Raw genomic sequence first — 18,021 nt, 5'->3', positions numbered from 1 at the left:
TATACCCGCCGCTGCCGCTAAGTCTAGTACTCCGTGGGCTGTGCTACTTTGGGGGGGTGTGCCGTGCCCACGCCAGGTCCCCAAATGCTGACAGGTGGATAGATAAAGGGCCTGTGCTGGTCAGCATTGGGTTTCTTTTTAGGTGGGCGTGGGCATTGTAAACATCTGGCCAGTCGCAGCACTAAAACTACTACTACAACTGCATCTCTGTGTGGGCACACTACACGCTGCGACTGGCTGGCACGGCTCAGCATCTGTCACGTCAGCTCAGCTAGAGGTGGAAGGGGGGAGGGTAGGGATAAGCAGAGGTCGAGCCAGGCAGGTGACCAACCATGGGGCAACCCACGGTAATCACTCGCCCGTCTCAAACTGCAGCTTGGGGTAGCCCAACAGGGGGAGGTTCACCTTAAGGAAGACCAGCTGCTCCACCAGACCAGGGTCCAAGCGGGAGCGAGAGGGTGTCACCACGTCCCCGGCACGTGAAAACACCCACTCGCTCTGGACACTGGTTGGGGGGCAGGAGAGGAGGCGCACAGCCACCACCGCCAGGTCCGGCCAGACTTGGCGGCGGCTCGCCCAGAACTGTGCGCAGTCCACGCCGTCTCCCTCCACAGGCTCCTCCAAGTACTGCGCAACGCATTGCTCAGCACTGGAGGGGGGCCTGGCAGGTCGAGCCTCCCGCATACCAGGCATGGCGCCATAGCAGAACCGCTGAAACCACTGGGCGGATCTCGAGTCGGTAGCAAATGGCTGCTGCGATGGCGCCGCCTGGGATGCCGCGCTGCTGGATTGGGAAGAGGGAGGGGAAGGGGAAGCTAACGCCGGCTGGCCGCCCATGCTGCTGCTGGGTGCGGGTTGGGCCGCGAGGGCTGCCCCCGCACCACTACCAACACCCTGGTCTCTGCGGGCCCTAGCGGCCTCCTCCTCCCTAACCTTCTCGACCAGGATGCCCTTCCACCTGGGCAAGTCGTCGGCACTCACGGCATTGCCCTTGAGGGCTGGGTGACAGAGACAAGCGAGGACATACTCCTCCCTGTCTCACAGCACATCAACGAGCCGCTTGTCAACCCCAGACCTCAGCCTCCCAGCCAGAGCACGACCCTCTGGCGTGGTCAAAGAGATATGGAGTCCACCCATCAGCTTCTCGAGACCAACAGCTGTGGGCAGCGCCTGGCTCAAGGGAGTGGTGTCGCCACACAAGCCCTTCGTGGCAAGCTGGAAGGGCTCGAGTGCCGACACCGCCTCGGACATCTGCTTCCACTCTGCGTTCGAGAAGTCGCAGACATCCAAGGACTCGTCCCTCGCCAGGGCGACAAGGGCTCTCTCCTGCTCCAACAGGCGCTGGAACAGGAGGAAGGTGGAGTTCCACCGCGTCTCCACATCCGTAGGGATGAGATGGCGAGGAAGGCCAAGGTCATCCTGCTTCTGGCGAAGCAGTCTCCTGGACTTCTCGCTGCGGTGGAAGTGGGCGGCCAGCTTGCGGGACTTATCCACAAGCGTGGCCGTGGCAGCAACAGCAGCTGCGATGGGGCGGGCCCCCTTCTCCTGGGACGCCTTCAGCTCCTTAAGGCCAAGGGCGTCCCTGACGGTCAGATGGAGCGTGTGTGCCATACACCGTATGTTCACACAGTCCATGACTGTCTCGACAGCGGCGGTAACGTTGGCTCCATTGTCGGTGACAATGAAGCCGCGGGAGAGGTGTGGACACCCGCCAATCCACTCCTCTATCTGGCGGTCGAGTACGGCCGCCACCTCCTCCGCGGTGTGCCTCGTGTCCATCGTCTCCACGTGCAGGACGGCCCACCTGTGCCGTAGTGCAGCGGGAGCCGCGCCGGACCCGGAAGCATCGCCCGCGGAGGTCCCCTCACTCTCCGGTCCCCACCAGTGGGCAGTGAGGGCCAGGAATGAAGCGTGCATCCCACTGACACTGGTCCAGAGGTCAGTCGTGAAATGCACGCTTGTCCCGGCCGGAGCTGCACGCAGCTCGGCCGACACGAGCTCCCTGCACCGGCGGTACAGGGAGGGGACCACGTTCCGGCTGAACGTCGTCCTTGAGGGGATGACGTATTCGGGAGCCAGGTATTGGAGAATACGGCGGAAGCCGTTGTTCTCGACCACCTGAAACGGCTGGTCATCGGTGGAAATCATCTCCCCTATGAGGCGGGTGAGGTGATGATGGTCCACGCGAACAATACGCTGGCTGCCCGAGGACTGCGTCCACCGCTGGACGGGCAGTGTAGCCTGCCTGCTGGCTGGCACACTGCCGCTGCCCGCCCTAGTGGCAGATGCACAAGGCGTACTAGCGCTGCCAGCCTGTCCCCTGAGACCTGGGTGGTGACGCTCTAGGTGTCTCCACATAGGCGTCGTACCCAGGTGCGCAGGGTCCCTTCCACGGCTGACAAGCATCCTGCAGTGGACACAGCGGGCGTGGAATGGGTCATCTTGAGGGACCTCAAAATGCACCCATGCACCACTGCCCTTGGCCTCCTGCGCCCTGGGCGCCGTCCTAGGCCGTTTCTCGCAGGGTGGCTGCAGTCCTAGGGGGGGGGCGGCCGCCGCTGCCTGTCAGCTGCTGCCACCCAACCCGCCCCTTCCGCCCTCCACAGCGGAGGAACGGCCCGGCTGAACTGGCATCGGAGAGGCAGGCCTCTCCTCCACCACCTCGCCAGACCGCTCCCCACCAGAGTGTCGGGCTTCACGAGGGGGGGGCCCACTGAGCGGCGAAAGGATAGGGGGAAGGGGCCCCAGAGGGAGGGAGAACCTGGCTGCATCGCTGCCAGCCGCACGGTCCTCACCGCCCTCTACCTGCTCTTCCAACTCCACAGTCTCCTCCACCTCAACAACTGGCGGTAGCTCAGCAGCACCTGGTGCCGCCGGCGAGGAGGGACCCGCCACAGCCCTAACGGTGCCTCTGCCTCTGCCGCGATTGGCGGCAGCAGGCGTGGGGAACTGAATCCTGCGCACCAAAGATGGGGCTGGAGCAAAGAATTCTCCAATGGGGAGAACTGGGGTGTCCTCAGGCTCCCCGCGTCCTCTCCCTCCCCGTGCCGCAGGCGCACCCCGCACCTGGCCTCTCCCACCTCTGCCTGCCAGCCTTGAGCGAGCCCTGCCCGCCACACGGCGCTCAGACATGCTGCTAGGTCAGAAGGAGGGAGACTTTAGGAGGAAGGCCAGACAGGGTCAGAAAAATAATTTGGAGGGGCTTAGGGGCCAAAAAAAAGGCAGCTGATTTGGAGGCGGCGGGGGGGAAGTTTGTTTTCAAAAAAGGAAGCCAATTGGGGGGAAAGGAAGACTTTTTGATATGGGGGGGAAGCCAATCGAAGTGAGGGGGAGGGTGTCCTTTTTGAATTTGGGAGTCAACCACCAAGCCAATTGGGGAGATGGGTCTGGGAGGGTTTTTTTTAAGAAAAATAGGGGGTTAAAGGGTGGAACCCCGGTGTGGGAGGGTGGCACGGGCAGTTGGGTGGAGTAGTTGTGGTGTGGGTGGCAAGTTTTTAGCTTTTTTGGGGGGGGAGAGTGGATGGGGGGAGGGCACAGCACCTACCGGGGGTGGGGGAGGGATGCAGTCAACGCTTGGGAACCTGCAGATCAAAGGAGGAAACCCTTATTTAGTGAACTGGAACACAAAGTGTGGGTTCTGGGGGGTGGTTCTCAAGTAATGCTCCTGTGGGGGGAGCATCAAACTCAATGCAGCCTATTTAGTGACTCTAAATTGCACACAACCAAAACCAGAACCCAGTCACACCAACACAGAGGTTGAACCCACCCACTCTGTGATTCTGCCTGCCCAATGCCATGGCAAGCAAGCAGCAGCAAACACTTGATGGCAGCCTCATGGATTGAACATCATGATCATCATCATACGTGTGTATTGGCCCAGCATGTAGTGGCAGCATCAGAGCCCAGCCAGGACCCCACTCAGACTGCCCCAGAGGCAAGGAAGCACTCTGGCATGGCATGGGCCCAGCATGTAGTGGCAGCATCAGAGCCCAGCCAGGACCCCACTCAGACTGCCCCAGAGGCAAGGAAGCACTCTGGCATGGCATGGGCCCAGCATGTAGTGGCAGCATCGCATCAGAACCCTGGACCCCACTCAGACTGCCCCAGAGGCAAGGAAGCACTCTGGAAGGCACCTGTTCAAAAACCACCTGCAAGACGCATGCAATGCAACGCAACACACAGCAGCAATTTCTTTACTGGGCATGGGCATGAAGACACAAGTTTTACAACAGTACATCTCCTCTCCAAGGTTCCCTCCCTCCTCCCCACACCCAAATGCATTTCAGAATAGGGGTGTCCCTATTTAAAACCGCCAGCTAGGGAGAGAAAGGGGCAACAAAAGGTGCACAATCGCACACGCACTAACCCCTCTTCTTCCGGTCCTTCTCCTGCCGCTCACTGCTGGTCACGGATTCGCCGCCGCCAGCCAGCCACCCTGGGCTGAGACACAGCAGGGCGGCCGCACGAGGCACACAGGCAACCGGGGTAGTTCAACAACGATGGAGGGGCAGAAGTGAGGAGACAACACTATTTGTGTCGCTCAACTCACCCCCAAGCAGAGACAAAATCAACCAAAAACTATAAAAAGAAAAAAAAAACCGATGGCAGCCGCCAGGTGGGTAGGCTACTGTGTGCGGCTGCAGCTGTGGGAGAGGAGGTGGAAAGTGAAGGGGAGCAGAGAGAGAAAAGACTAAGAGAGAGAGAAAAGAGAGGGGGGGCAGGGACAAAGAGAAAGAGAGGAGAGAGAGAGAAAAGAAAGAGAGAGAGAGGAGAAAGAGAGATGATAGAGAGAAAGAGGAGAGAGGAGAAGCGCAGCGCAGCAGGGAGGGGGGATTCAGGTGTGGGGGGAGGACACAGCAGTAGCAGCGGTCCAAAGAGGTGGGGGGAGCAGAGAGGGTGTGTGTGGTTGGGGGCTAGTGTGTGGCAGGGGGCCTGGGGTAAGTGGAGAGAGTCGGGGGCAAGGAGAAAAAGAGGTGGGGTGGGGGGAGCAGAGAGGGTGTGTGTGGTTGGGGCTAGTGTGTGGTAGGGGGCCTGGGGTAAGTGGAGAGAGTCAGGGGCAAGGAGGAAAAGAGGTGGGGTGGGGGGAGCAGAGAGGGTGTGTGTGGTTGGGGCTAGTGTGTGGCAGGGGGCCTGGGGTAAGTGGAGAGAGTCGGGGGCAAGGAGAAAAAGAGGTGGGGTGGGGGGAGCAGAGAGGGTGTGTGTGGTTGGGGCTAGTGTGTGGCAGGGGGCCTGGGGTAAGTGGAGAGAGTCGGGGGCAAGGAGAAAAAGAGGTGGGGTGGGGGGAGCAGAGAGGGTGTGTGTGGTTGGGGCTAGTGTGTGGCAGGGGGCCTGGGGTAAGTGGAGAGAGTCGGGGGCAAGGAGGAAAAGAGGTGGGGTGGGGGGAGCAGAGAGGGTGTGTGTGGTTGGGGGCTAGTGTGTGGCAGGGGGCCTGGGGTAAGTGGAGAGAGTCGGGGGCAAGGAGGAAAAGAGGTGGGGTGGGGGGAGCAGAGAGGGTGTGTGTGGTTGGGGGCTAGTGTGTGGCAGGGGGCCTGGGGTAAGTGGAGAGAGTCGGGGGCAAGGAGAAAAAGAGGTGGGGTGGGGGGAGCAGAGAGGGTGTGTGTGGTTGGGGCTAGTGTGTGGCAGGGGGCCTGGGGTAAGTGGAGAGAGTCGGGGGCAAGGAGAAAAAGAGGTGGGGTGGGGGGAGCAGAGAGGGTGTGTGTGGTTGGGGCTAGTGTGTGGCAGGGGGCCTGGGGTAAGTGGAGAGAGTCAGGGGCAAGGAGGAAAAGAGGTGGGGTGGGGGGAGCAGAGAGGGTGTGTGTGGTTGGGGGCTAGTGTGTGGCAGGGGGCCTGGGGTAAGTGGAGAGAGTCAGGGGCAAGGAGGAAAAGAGGTGGGGTGGGGGGAGCAGAGAGGGTGTGTGTGGTTGGGGGCTAGTGTGTGGCAGAGGGGTGTTGGGGGGAAGGGGAGGGGGCAACAACAAACAGCAAAGGAGAAACTGGAACAACTCGGGCAGCAGCAGCGATTAGGCTGGATGGGGTGGTTGGGGGAGGAGCTGGGCCTGGGCTAGGGTCTGGGAGGAGGGAGGGTGGGGGGGCAGGCAGGGGGGGGAGGAGGAGGAGGAGGGTAGCAAAATATATAAAGCAATATATATCAAGAGAACACAAGCCAGAAGTTTAAAAAAAATGAAAAGAAAGACTATAACCAGCAGAAAAAACTTGGGGGTGGGGGTGTGGGGAGGGGGAACCAAACACAGACTCTGAGGGGGGCCACTAAGTGAACAGAGACAATGAAACCACAATTGCTGCAAATTAATAATAGCAAATGAATAAGTGGAACCAAGCAAAGAAAACTGGACTCTGTTTGGCAGCAGCAAACTTGGGAGAAGGCTGGATGGGGTGGGGTTGGGGTGGGGTGTGGTTGGACTTGGAGGGGCAAGTTTGGAGCAGGGAACCAAAACTGATTATATGGGACAACAAGAAACAACAACAGAATCCTCTGGGGGTGGGGGGGAGGGATTCAGGGAACCAACTCGCAGGGCAGCAGCAGTCAGCAGAAACAAACAAAATGGTACAATTTAAGCAAAACCAGCAAGCAATATATAAATGAAACCAATGGAATGCAATGTGAAAATCAAAAAGTTGGACAAAAACAAGGCAGGACAAAGAGCAATAATTAATGGAAGAAGATTTAAAGCAATGAGGATGCAGTGGGTGGGAGTGGGGGAGGGGGAGGGTAGGCCCAAAGGATGAGAAGGGAAAGGGGGGGAGGGGGGAGAAAAGCAGACAGACAAGGAACAGGGAAAATTGGGGGAAATTAAGAAGAAAGTAAAGTGAAGTAACACACAGTATACAGACAAGAGACAGACAGAGAGAGGAGACACACAGAGAGTCACAAAGGGCAGGTGGACAAAGGATTAGACAGAGCACACACAGAGAGACACAGGACACAGTCAGGACTCACAGAGACACCAGAGCAGCCAGCAAAGGGCAAGCAGGTCTCAGAGATGATCCCACAACTGCAGCCAAGAGAAGTTTCCAGAGAAGAGGCTTGGGTTTATATAGGTTTGAAATTCCCTCCTTTGGGAGCCCCCACCTTTGCACTCCCCCCACGGCCAACAGGGTGCCAGCTCTCAACAGTGCAACAGCCAAGCAGCCTACCAGACCAAAGGACTCATTCTGGCCAATCAAGGATCAATAGCGCAGCCAATACAATGCCTGGAAATAGCATCACAAAATGGATGCAAGGAGGAGCAAAAGTTTCGGGAAGGAGACACAAAATGGAGGACACACTTGGAACTTTAAAGAGACACTCCAGAGACTCAATTTCATTCCCGAACCGGTTCGGGAAACCCGAGCCGGTTCGGTACCAAACCGGCTCGAATTCGGTCCGGCTCGGTCCCCGGAAGGGCCCGATTCGGTCCGGGATCGAGCCGCCGGATCCGGACCGGTTCGGACGAACCGGTCCGGATCCGAACCGCACATCCCTAGTGCAAGTGTGGAAAATAGTATTTTAATTAAAGCAAAACATCTCTGCAATAAGATGTCAGGAGACATGATAAAAGAACTTTCAAAACAAAACCCCAAATCAGTCAGACCATCTATGTGTGTCACTGTTGTAAAAGCTGTACAAATTCTGCAAATACAAGCCAAACAATAACTGAAAGCAATTTGTGCTGTTCCAGGACCAGGATAAACCTGAAAACTCAGAAACCAGAAGATAGCTGGTACAGGCATTGGCCCATCCCATCATTTTTGTGGACCATTGTTGTGTTTCTTGACTATTCTTTAACAGTCAAGTGATACAATGGATATCCCACCCCATCACCAATATTGGTCCTCAGACTCTCTAAAGCAGGGGTTCCCAAGATGTTGGATGACAACTCCCATCCTCCCCGACCACAATGGCCTTTGGTACCATTGGGAATCCCTGCTCTAAGATACCCTAGCAGTGAAGGATATTTTGACATTGCTGTTACTTTTATGAAAATAAGAGCACATCATTAGCTTGAAAATCTTTCAAATATGAGCCTTGATAAAACTCTATAATACTTACTATACTTGTGTTTGAATTGTGTTGTTTTATGACTTGACCATATAAACCCTTTTTAGCAGACATATGCATTGTATTACCTGAAGCAGAACTCTGCATTTGTCAGGTAGAGCAGAGCCATCCAGCTATGGCTCCCTTGCCAAAGAATTCTGCACTACCAAAAAAAAAAAAAAAAAGATGCACAGTTGACAGGGATCAGCACTCTCAGCCATCTAAGCAGGCTTAGGATTCCTTTACTGGGTTGTCACTAGCTTGAATCTGTTTCTGCCAGAGCCTGTATTAGTGAGGATAAGGAGAAGCATACAATCAAGACCAGTTGACACATACATTTTTCATCCAAGTGAGCACTGTTGACCTTCTCCAGCTATGCACTTGAATAGAAAAACATAATGTGTGAACCAGCAGATCAAAGATACAGCAATTCTGATTATTATGGTGCTATTAAAAAGCATTCTTTTTAAAGGGTGGCTTCTAAATTTAAAAATTAAATAATATCCTAGCAGCAACAATTATGGAAATTACTGAGCTTATATTGGTGATCTGCTGGTTCACATACAATAATTTTTAGTGTTTCTGGTTACTGTGGTTGGTGATACATATATACATTTATGAGTGTATCTATACTTTTGGACCAGCTTGAGGGAATTTGCTCAAAACTGAATTTGCAAGCATGAATAACAAATGACAATATAAACAGAGGCAGGAGAACACTGAGACAACCCCAGAGGAGCCTCAGACTCAAGCGAGGCTTTTGCAAACACATTTATTTGTTTAAAAAATATATAAAATGGGGAGGCACAACATAAAACTTGGTCATTGGCAACTTTGATACCATCACAGTTGTGCAGGGAGTGAAGGCTCTTATATCATAGTGATTGGCAGGCATTGGAATGACAGCAAAAAGAGAGACCTGTTCTTAATCTTCTGTTTTATACACAGTGCGGTGGGTCTCGGACGCAAAGGTTTTGATAATGTGGCAGGCATGGAGAAGTGGCACAATGCCAGCTTGGCACCAAATTCCAAGGTCTGTGACATTCTGCATGGCCACAGCTGGCAAAGGGGATCACTAGGCAGTCAGACACATGAATTAGCAGCAAGAAGCAATCACACAAACAACAATCCCAGCCTCAGTAGCTCAAAGATGTCACTCCAAAGTCCAGGGGACTCTTAGGCAGTCAAGCACAGAGACTAGCCCATGACAGGCCTATGTAGATTGGAACCCAAGAGTGATCAGAGAAGTCTTGTGCAGGTCTTCCCACAACAGGCCTACACAACAAATGCTGAAGGGTGGTGATTTTAGTTCAGCTCAGAGGTTCTGGACTGTGCAGTCCAGCATTCCAACTCAGCAGTCCAGTTAACTTAAGACTAAAGGTTTGAGTACCCAGGTGAATGCTTAGCTGTACAGACCTCTGAGCAGCAGAAGGCAGCATGTGCCAACAAGCTCCCACAACGAAGACTTCTGCAACTGAGGGCAGAGGCTTTTTATAGGATTTTGTCTTCTAAACCTTACAAAGGTAGGAAAACTTGGAAATGTGTAGGGGACAAAGGGAAGGTTCCAGTGCAGGATCCTGGAGGTGTGGTAGTTAATATTCAGATGGACATACAAAAAAAGGGGTCCTATTGTGCTGACACTACATAACAGAATTGTGACCTTATTTGCATTCTGGAATGTGTTTTTCCTGCCTCAAAGGGGTAGTCTCTTGTCTTTTTAAAACTGTTTGCGGAATGAGGAAATCTGACTTCATTAGGAATGTATGGAATTCCAGGTGGGTGTGTCCTCTTTTCCAGTGTTTTTGTACTTGTTCAGGATTTGCATGACACAGCTGTATGAGCCAACAGGGCCCAGCTTTCCTCCTGGCATCAAGCGCTTGTCCTTGCCTTGCTGAGCCTTGCTTCCATCCGAAGCTGGAGTTTCTCTAGCGAGGAGGAAGAGGCTGTCTGGCAACACTGTGTGTATGTATATGTACACATAAAATATACTCACACCCACATGTCTCACATTCACATGCTCAAATTGTGTCAATTGACTCCAAGGAAGCATTACCAGCTAAAGGGTGTCAAATTAAACTTTAACCAAAAAAACCATGTTCGAGTCAGCCTCATCTGAATTTGACTCAACTTGAAATAAACTGTACTATTTGTAGCTTATTTCTCTCTATTAATGATTCTACTGCTGTTTAAACACATTAAGGGTAGTGTTCTATCCTGGTGAAATCTCATTTGTATATAATGCAAGTGTGAGAGTGAACAAATCCTACACATTAACTCCTGATCATGTGAGTTCCTTTAGGATGCAAAGCTATATTGAATGTAGATGGTAATTAGTAAAGCAAATACATTAAACATGTTTAATCTTCAGTCTGTTCAGCATCATTCCTTGATAATTAGCCTAAATAGTCCATTTAGCTGAAAGTTCAAACATTGCTAATGACTTTAGAAACAGTGCCAGTTAAATATGCTGTATACAAGGAACAAATGCTTCCTAAAGTGCAAAGGGGAGGGGGGAGGTTATCCAAAACTGCACAGAGAGTCTTAGTTGCAGTCCTGTTAAGCAGATTTCAGATACACAGGGGCGGAGCCACCATTGAGCGAACCGGTTCAAATAACTCAGGCTGCTGCCAATCAGGCCGCGCCTGGCGCCCCGGCCACATCCCCTGTGTCTGATGTCAGACGCAGGGGGCATGGCTTCGCTTGCAAACAGGGCTGCACCGCGTTCACAGCGCAGCCAGGAACACTTTCCCTGCCTTTAAAGGCAGGGAGAGCAGCTCCTGGCCAGCTCCCCATTTGCAAGTGAAGCTGTGCCCCCTGCGTCTGACATTGTGGCGGGAGGGCTGCTGTGGCAGGAGGAGCACGGGCTGCCGGCCGGCTTCCTCCACCACTGCAGATATATCACATTTATTTAAATAAGACACACATGAGAAAGTGTGCACAAGATTTCAGGTTAAGGAAAGAGTTACCGACTGGTGATATACGGAATATTTCTAGCTTCTGGGATTCTCTGTTTAAAATATTAAAACATTACTAAACTTTTGATTGCAGATGTTTTCAAGTAGGTAGGTACCTAGATTATTTTGCAAACATCTTAATGGAGTTTTATGGTAATCTTGGGTATGGTGAAGTGACACAATATAACAGCTTGAATTATTCCTTATTTTCTCTTGGCTCATAATAACCAGTTTTCATTTAGATCTGATTGTTGCACTCAAATCTGTATTTTTAATAGCCTGCAACAATGTTTAAAATATCAAATGGGACCACCACACAATTAATGCAGTCAAGGCCTATTTATTATAAGAATCGTTTTTGAGGACCTCCCTGAATTTTGTGTTCCAGCTTCCATAATTAATTCTTTAGAGGTCACCATTTAGCATTGGACCCAAGGTACTATTTATTCCTATGGAAGTTGGCATTGTGATGTCACTTCATTTATTCAGGGTGCTCCAAAGAAGCTTGCCATGAATTATGAGCCTAAATCCTAAAGCTGAAGCTGTAGAATATTGTAAGCATGCTGTTGCCTGACATGCTCATGTTTCCTATTTTAGACCTGACTGATCTTCAGATAACATATGGCGGTACAAGTAATTGGAAAATTGGCAGACCTGTCAAGAAACCTTGCTAGATGGGACAAAAATACGATGCTGCAGCACATAAAGTGTCTCTGAAGTTAAATTTATTGTCTTTTATCAAATAGTGAAGAAAACATATCTGGTCTCCAAAAATGAAACTCTTCTTTCCCAGTGGCAGATGCTGTTCAAAAGTAATTTTTAAGTACAAGGGTAGTTCTTGCATTTTAAAAACTATTCACTGAAAACCTCTGGCCATGATCTGGGAAGATATGCCAAATGTCCTTTTCTTTTAATATTTTCCCATTCCACCGTCTATGGAATTTCTCAGAGCAGCTAATAAATGAGTCAATCATAACCATAACACTGGCTTCCTATTAAGTGCAGCAACTGGATTAGATAGGAGATTGGCATGCCTGTCTTCAGTGTTAGCATTTACATTTTCTTTTAGGAAGGAAAATTATGAATATCTATATTATTATTTCTCCAAGACGGGCCATGCGTGGTGACGTGGTAGGAAGGAGGCGATTGGCTGAGTTTGCAAGCAGAAGCACCTGATTGGGCAGTGGGGATTCCATATGCAGAATTTGCAAGCAGAAGCACCCTGATTGGGCAGTGGGGATTCCATATGCAGATAGGAAGAAGGAGCAAGACGGGCCATGAGTGGCGACGTGGTGGGAAGGAGGTGATTGGCTGAGTTTGCAAGCAGAAGCACCTGATTGGGCAGTGGGGATTCCATAAGCAGATAGGGAGAAGGAGCCTATGAAAGCAGAAGCACCATGGTGATTGGGCAGTGGGGATCCCCTATGCAGATAAGGAGGAGGGGCCTGTGATGGTTAAGGTCAGTTGGAATGCAGCTGTTACTGGTCAGAAGATGTTCTGGATATAAAAGGAGAGCAGGCAGGGGGCTGCAAAAAGACAGGTCTTGAGGGAGGAAAGAGCCCCTTCAGGAGAAGGAGGATGCAGTTGTGTAAATGAACAAAATCTTTTAACTCAGGGAGGGAGGGAGAAAAAACATGAAGGGAGGGGAAAAAGTGGAGGAGAGAGAGAGAGAAAAAGAAGGGAGGGGGAAGAGAGACAGAAGGAAGGGCAAGGGATGGGCCTGAGCCTGTCAGCAGCTTGAGGGGAATGAGTGGCCATGGCGGCACTGGCAGCAAGGAATGGTCCAGGCAACCACTGCTGCTGTTTGGGGCTACCGAGGCCATTGTCAAAGGGAGGCAGGCAGGCAAGGGATGGGCCTGGGCCTGTCAGCAGCCTGAGGGGAACGAGCGGCTATGGTGGTGGCAGCAGCGAGGAACTACCCGGTCAACCACTGCTGCTGCTCCTGGGGGGAGGAGCAGGAGTGGGGCTCGGGTGAGGGTAGGGAGGTCTCTGGGGATAGGGGGCTGCAGCTTCGCCAATAGGCAGCAGCAGTGCTGCAGCCATGACCAAGAAGGGTGAGGAGGATGGAAGCAACGGGATGGAGGAGGAGCAGGAGTGCAGACCAGGTGAGGGTGGGAAGATCTCTGAGGTGAGGGTGGGAAGATCTCTGAGGTGAGGGGAGCAATCAAGTACTAACGCGCAGATGCTCTAGAGTGTGCAAGAGTTCCAGCATTGAAGCGGAGAGAAATTATGGCTGCGGTCAGGATGCAGAGGTGGAGGGCTGGCAGGCAAAGCCCCTCCGTCCAAAAGAGGTGGGTGGACAGCGGGTGAAGCCCCGTCAGCCAGGAAGAGGAGGCGGTGGTGGGGAGAAATGATGGCAGTGGTGAGGAGGTGGGCAGATGGTGGGCAAAGCCCTACCAGCTGGGAGTAGAAGGTGGGAGGCAGTGGTGGGATGGCCTGGCCCTAGCCGGCCCAATGGGGAGAGCTGCGGGGGGGGAGAGCGAGATCGAGAGCTGTGGGGGGAGGGCGAGAGAGCGAGCTGCAGGGGGGAGGGCGAGCGAACGAGCTGCGGGGGAGGGTGAGCGAGCTGCGGGGGGAGAGCGAACGAGCAAGCTGAGGGGGGGAGAGCGAGCAAGCAAGCTGCGGGGGAGAGCGAGCCGCGGGGGAGAGCGAGCGAGCTGCAGGGGAAGGGCGAGAGAGCTGCAGGGGGAGGGCGAGTGAGCAAGCTGCGGGAGGGAGGGTGAGCGAGCTCCGGGGGGATGTCACAGGCTCAGTACACAACTGCACAGATGTTCTGTGCGGGGTCAGCTAGTATTATAAATTTGCTAAGGAGTTCATGTCTGCTCAACCATCCAATGCACCCTAGCTAATAATAGTTTGCCAGGAGGGTGGCCTTGGTCAACTAATTTATTTATGCATTATTTATTTATTTAACATATTTGTATACCGCCCAAAACGCAAGTCTCTGGGCAGTTCACAACAAAACAACAAACAAAAAGGTTAAAACATTAAAACTACTAAAAATCAAACTATTAAAACAGTATCTAATTAAAAGCCTGGGTGAACAAATGTGTCTTGACTGCCTTCTTAAACATTGTAAGAGATGGGGAGGCTCTTATTTCAGCAGGGAGAGTGTTTCAAGCCCCCAGAGCAGCAATGGAGAAGGCCCATCCCTGAGTAGCCACCAGACGAGCCGGTGGCAACTGCAGACGGACCTCTCCTGATGATCTCAATGGGCAGTGTGGCTCATAGCAAAGAAGACATTCTCTTAAATACCCAGGGCCCAAGCTGTTTAGAGCTTTATAGGTTATAACCAAGACCTTGTATTTTGCCTGAAAACTTATTGGCAACCAGTGTAGATCTTTTATGGTAGGAGCGATATGGGCTCTCTGAAATGACTCAGAGACCAACCTCTGGCTGCCGCATTCTGGACCAACTGCAGTTTCCAGACTATGTACAAAGGCAGCCCCTCATAGAGCCCATTGCAATAATCACGTCTGGAGGTGACCAGCAGATGTACTACTGTTCTAAGGTCATCTGTTTCAAGAAATGGATGCAGCTGGTGTATCAGCCGATACACTATCATAGATACATCAGCTGATACAATGAATGCCTCCTTGAGCAAAGGAAAATGTTTATAGTACTGAGAAAAGATGTTGTACTGCCCTTGGCGTTTCTTGTTCTTTAAAAACTTTTCTGGATCCTGAATTAAAATAATTACAGATTAGTTTCAAACATTCCTTTTTAGACAAAATGGTAGACAAAGGGTGGTGTGGTAGTTTCAGGCTTTCTGGGATTAAATGGATTTTCTGGATTTCTTTCAACCAGGTTCCAGGTCTAAGTGCTTTGGTCACTCTGGTAGTGTTGTCTGCAAGGTCGAATCTAATCACAGAGCCCTTGAACTGATTCGTCGAAAAGAGCCAGCTTGGCTGGCTGCCTCTGCTCCGGATCTGGTGCATCAGCCCACCTTGGAGGACTGGTCTGCCTGGATAGACCAGTCCTCCAAGGCGAGCTGATGTGCTAAGTCTCTTGTGGGGGGATACCATTTTGAGGACTGTTTTGCTGAGGAAATGGGCCTCAAAATGGCATTTGAATCACCCAAATTGATTCGGGTAAAATTGAGGGTGATTTTCTTCTTCCCCTAATCGGGGGAAGACTCGCCCTCTATTTTGAGGGTGAGTTGGGTTGCATCTGCAAATTACCCCCAATTTGACCCGAATTGATTTGAGGTTGAACTGAATTGCTCACCTCTAAAAGAGCCCCACAGGCTTCTAGCTAGTGTCTGGCCCAAATTCAGCCTTTAAAGCCCTATATTGTCTGGGTCCAGGATATTTAATAGATTATAAATATCCCCCTAACCCCTGGAAAATTAAGATATTGTGATGATGCCCAGTTATTGGCTTCCATAGGAAAATCAAATTTTCACCTTCTAGGAAAAGTATATTCATGATTATGGCCACAGTTCTGTAGAGATTCCTCCTGCATGTAACTCAACAGATCTGCACCCTTTGTTCTTTTCAAATTCAGTAAAAATGTTTTTATTTTTCTGCGACCTTTAAGCTTTTATGCTGTTGGGTGTTTTTGGTTATTTTAACTGTACTTATTTTATGCTGTGTCCTGTTTGGTTTTGCTGTTATTATTTTATTGCTGGTTTTTTAAATTCATTTTATTGTTTTAACTTTGCTTGTATGCTGCTTTGAGAACTGTGAAGTTGAAAAGTATCCTATAAACTGAACTAATAAATTGATAGGTCATTCAAACAGTTGTTCGGGAAGGTATATTTTCACACACAGGCAAGAAGTCACATGCATGCTTCTAAAGATCCCTAAAACAGTTTACATTTTTATTTTACAGGAAGACGAAAATGAAGCTGAAGGGGAAGACCCTCCTCAAGAGCCAAGCCTGGAACACAAAAATTCAAAAAAATAGAAATTACTGTCATCTTGGAATATTTTCAAGTAGTGCCACTCTGATTGATGTGTCTCATTGTAAAAAGTACAGAACATTGTCAATAAACAACATTGGAAATTAAAATGTATGTTGCATTTGGGAATTGTTTAACTGGCTCTTGGTGACATTTATGATATGAAAATATGAATTTTCAAAGTTCAAAAGAAAAGCTGTCCAGTGTCTAAACATTTGAGTGGTATGGGCAGAAGGGCAGTGTGGTCCTCATTTCATAATTTTTACTATGGACAGTTTTGGGGATTCTTCATTCCATCATTTAATATAAATCCTGAAAGACCAAACACCACTCAGCATCTATTTCAGATTACTACACATTTAAATAAATCTTTAACTGTACAATATTGTTACCTAAAATAAAAGTAATAATTAGGGAGGGTAATCACACTCTTTTGCTTTTGCAGAAAAACTCTGCAAAATCTACTTGTCTTTTGAACAATTCATCACATTTTCTTAACATGATCTTCTGTGATCAATCTTACATAGAAAGTTGCAGCTTCCCTAATTCCTGTTTTTTAATTTTATTTTTTAGCATTTATTTGTCCTTTTAGCTAGAATTTTTTTCATTTGATCTAGCCTTGCTACCACTTCCCTAGGAAAGCAAATGTATAGATCACACTAAGACTGCTTTGTGTAGTTTTGAGGTTTTTAATTCTCTCTAAGGCTGCTTTGTGTAGTTTCTCCAAAACCAAAAATAATCTGATTTATCTTCATAGCAACCTAGAGTACTGCAGTTAAGAACCTAACAGGAGCAGAACTAAATCTATCACATATTGCAGAAAATTTATTCATCATGTTGACCTTTACTTTTCTTTTTTACTGAATTCTGGGTTGGACTATTGGCATGTTTTAAATTATCTGACATCAAAATGCATCTACCAAGAATGATGTCTCTTACCTACACTTTCAAGCATCAGTCTTGGAATAATGGGCAAGCAAATATGTGTCCGTGTTGGCTCTTTTTCCATTGAATGGCTTCACAGATGCATGGTGCCCTAATCTTTGTTCTGAATGTTTATGCCACTTCAAAATAAAACAACTGTTGTCCATTTTTCTTCTAACTATACTGATGGTTCAAAGGGGATGTTTGGTGAGACCCTTAAATTTGCATTTAATGACACTGCTCTTGTTGCATTATGTAAATATACTTAGTTGTACATAGAACTCAATGGTATTGCTGCATTGTAAGTGAACACTGACTCATCCCCACCACCCCCATGTCTGAAGTAGGTTGTATTTAAAATTTTGTTATGTAGCAAAATATTATTATTATTATTATTATTATTATTACATTTATATCCCGCTCTTCCTCCAAGGAGCCCAGAGCGGTGTACTACATACTTGAGTTTCTCTTTCACAACAAACCTGTGAAGTAGGTTAGGCTGAGAGAGAAGTGACTGGCCCAGAGTTACCCAGCTAATTTCATGGCTGAATGGGGATTTGAACTCGGGTCTCCCCAGTCCTAGTCCAGCACTCTAACCACTACACCACGCTGGTTCTCAAAATAGCATTATGATATTTTGTATCTGAAATCTAATTTAGGAAGAGAATTTTAGAACAATTTTGAAAGGGCAAGCATCAGCCGAGTAAAGAGCAGGACCAGGTATGAGCCAGCAAGGTGTTCCCTGCTTACCACTCTGTTGCCATTGATGACTTCAATGGCAACAGAAAAAGGTGAACTGTTCTACCACTCTGCAGGCTGCATCCATGCACAGTGTATTTCTATCACAGAAGCCTGTGTGCAGAACATATCCCCTTACTTTTCCTTGGTCACACTTCTGATAGAAGCCAGAGACTGACGACTGGGAATGTAGTGAGTTTTAAGCGACACATACTGCTGAACTTTCCCACTGTATACTTAAAGCTGCCTTGTACTTAATTGGGACATTTGTTCATCTAGCCCTAAATAGTCTCGTCTGACTGAAATAGCTCTCCGGGGGCCTCAGGTACAGGTTTGTGTTCTTTTAACTGGAGATCTCAGGTATTGCATCTGGAGCCTTCTGCATGCATATATGCTCTACCATTAGCAATAGCCCTCGCTCTCCATTTTCTGGAAGGTGCAGCTTTAGCAATCTCAATAATCACATACTCTAGTTCCTGTACTGC

At 49.7% G+C, this 18,021-nt stretch overlaps 1 protein-coding gene across 16 annotated transcripts in view; it reads left to right on the top strand.

Annotated features, from left to right (window-relative positions):
* The window catches only part of PHF14 (PHD finger protein 14), a 209,759-nt gene extending 192,790 nt beyond the window's left edge, over nucleotides 1-16,969 (top strand). For 10 of the 16 annotated variants that reach the window (XM_053259907.1, XM_053259903.1, XM_053259904.1 and 7 more), the window contains one exon: nucleotides 15,805-16,969. In XM_053259907.1, coding sequence (XP_053115882.1) covers nucleotides 15,805-15,982 — 178 coding nt within the window. In that variant the 3' untranslated portion in view covers nucleotides 15,983-16,969. Of the gene's footprint in view, nucleotides 1-11,568; nucleotides 11,594-11,717; nucleotides 11,784-15,804 lie in introns of those variants that run through there. The other 6 variants (XM_053259909.1, XM_053259911.1, XM_053259919.1 and 3 more) reach the window with 4 other exon arrangements.
* The last annotated feature ends 1,052 nt before the right edge of the window (nucleotides 16,970-18,021 follow it).

The sequence above is a fragment of the Hemicordylus capensis genome, chromosome 6 (genome assembly GCF_027244095.1).
Source record: "Hemicordylus capensis ecotype Gifberg chromosome 6, rHemCap1.1.pri, whole genome shotgun sequence".
In the NCBI taxonomy this organism is placed as follows: domain Eukaryota; kingdom Metazoa; phylum Chordata; class Lepidosauria; order Squamata; family Cordylidae; genus Hemicordylus; species Hemicordylus capensis.
The sequence above is the reverse complement of the archived record's forward strand: the minus strand, read 5'-3'. Positions and strand labels throughout refer to the sequence as shown.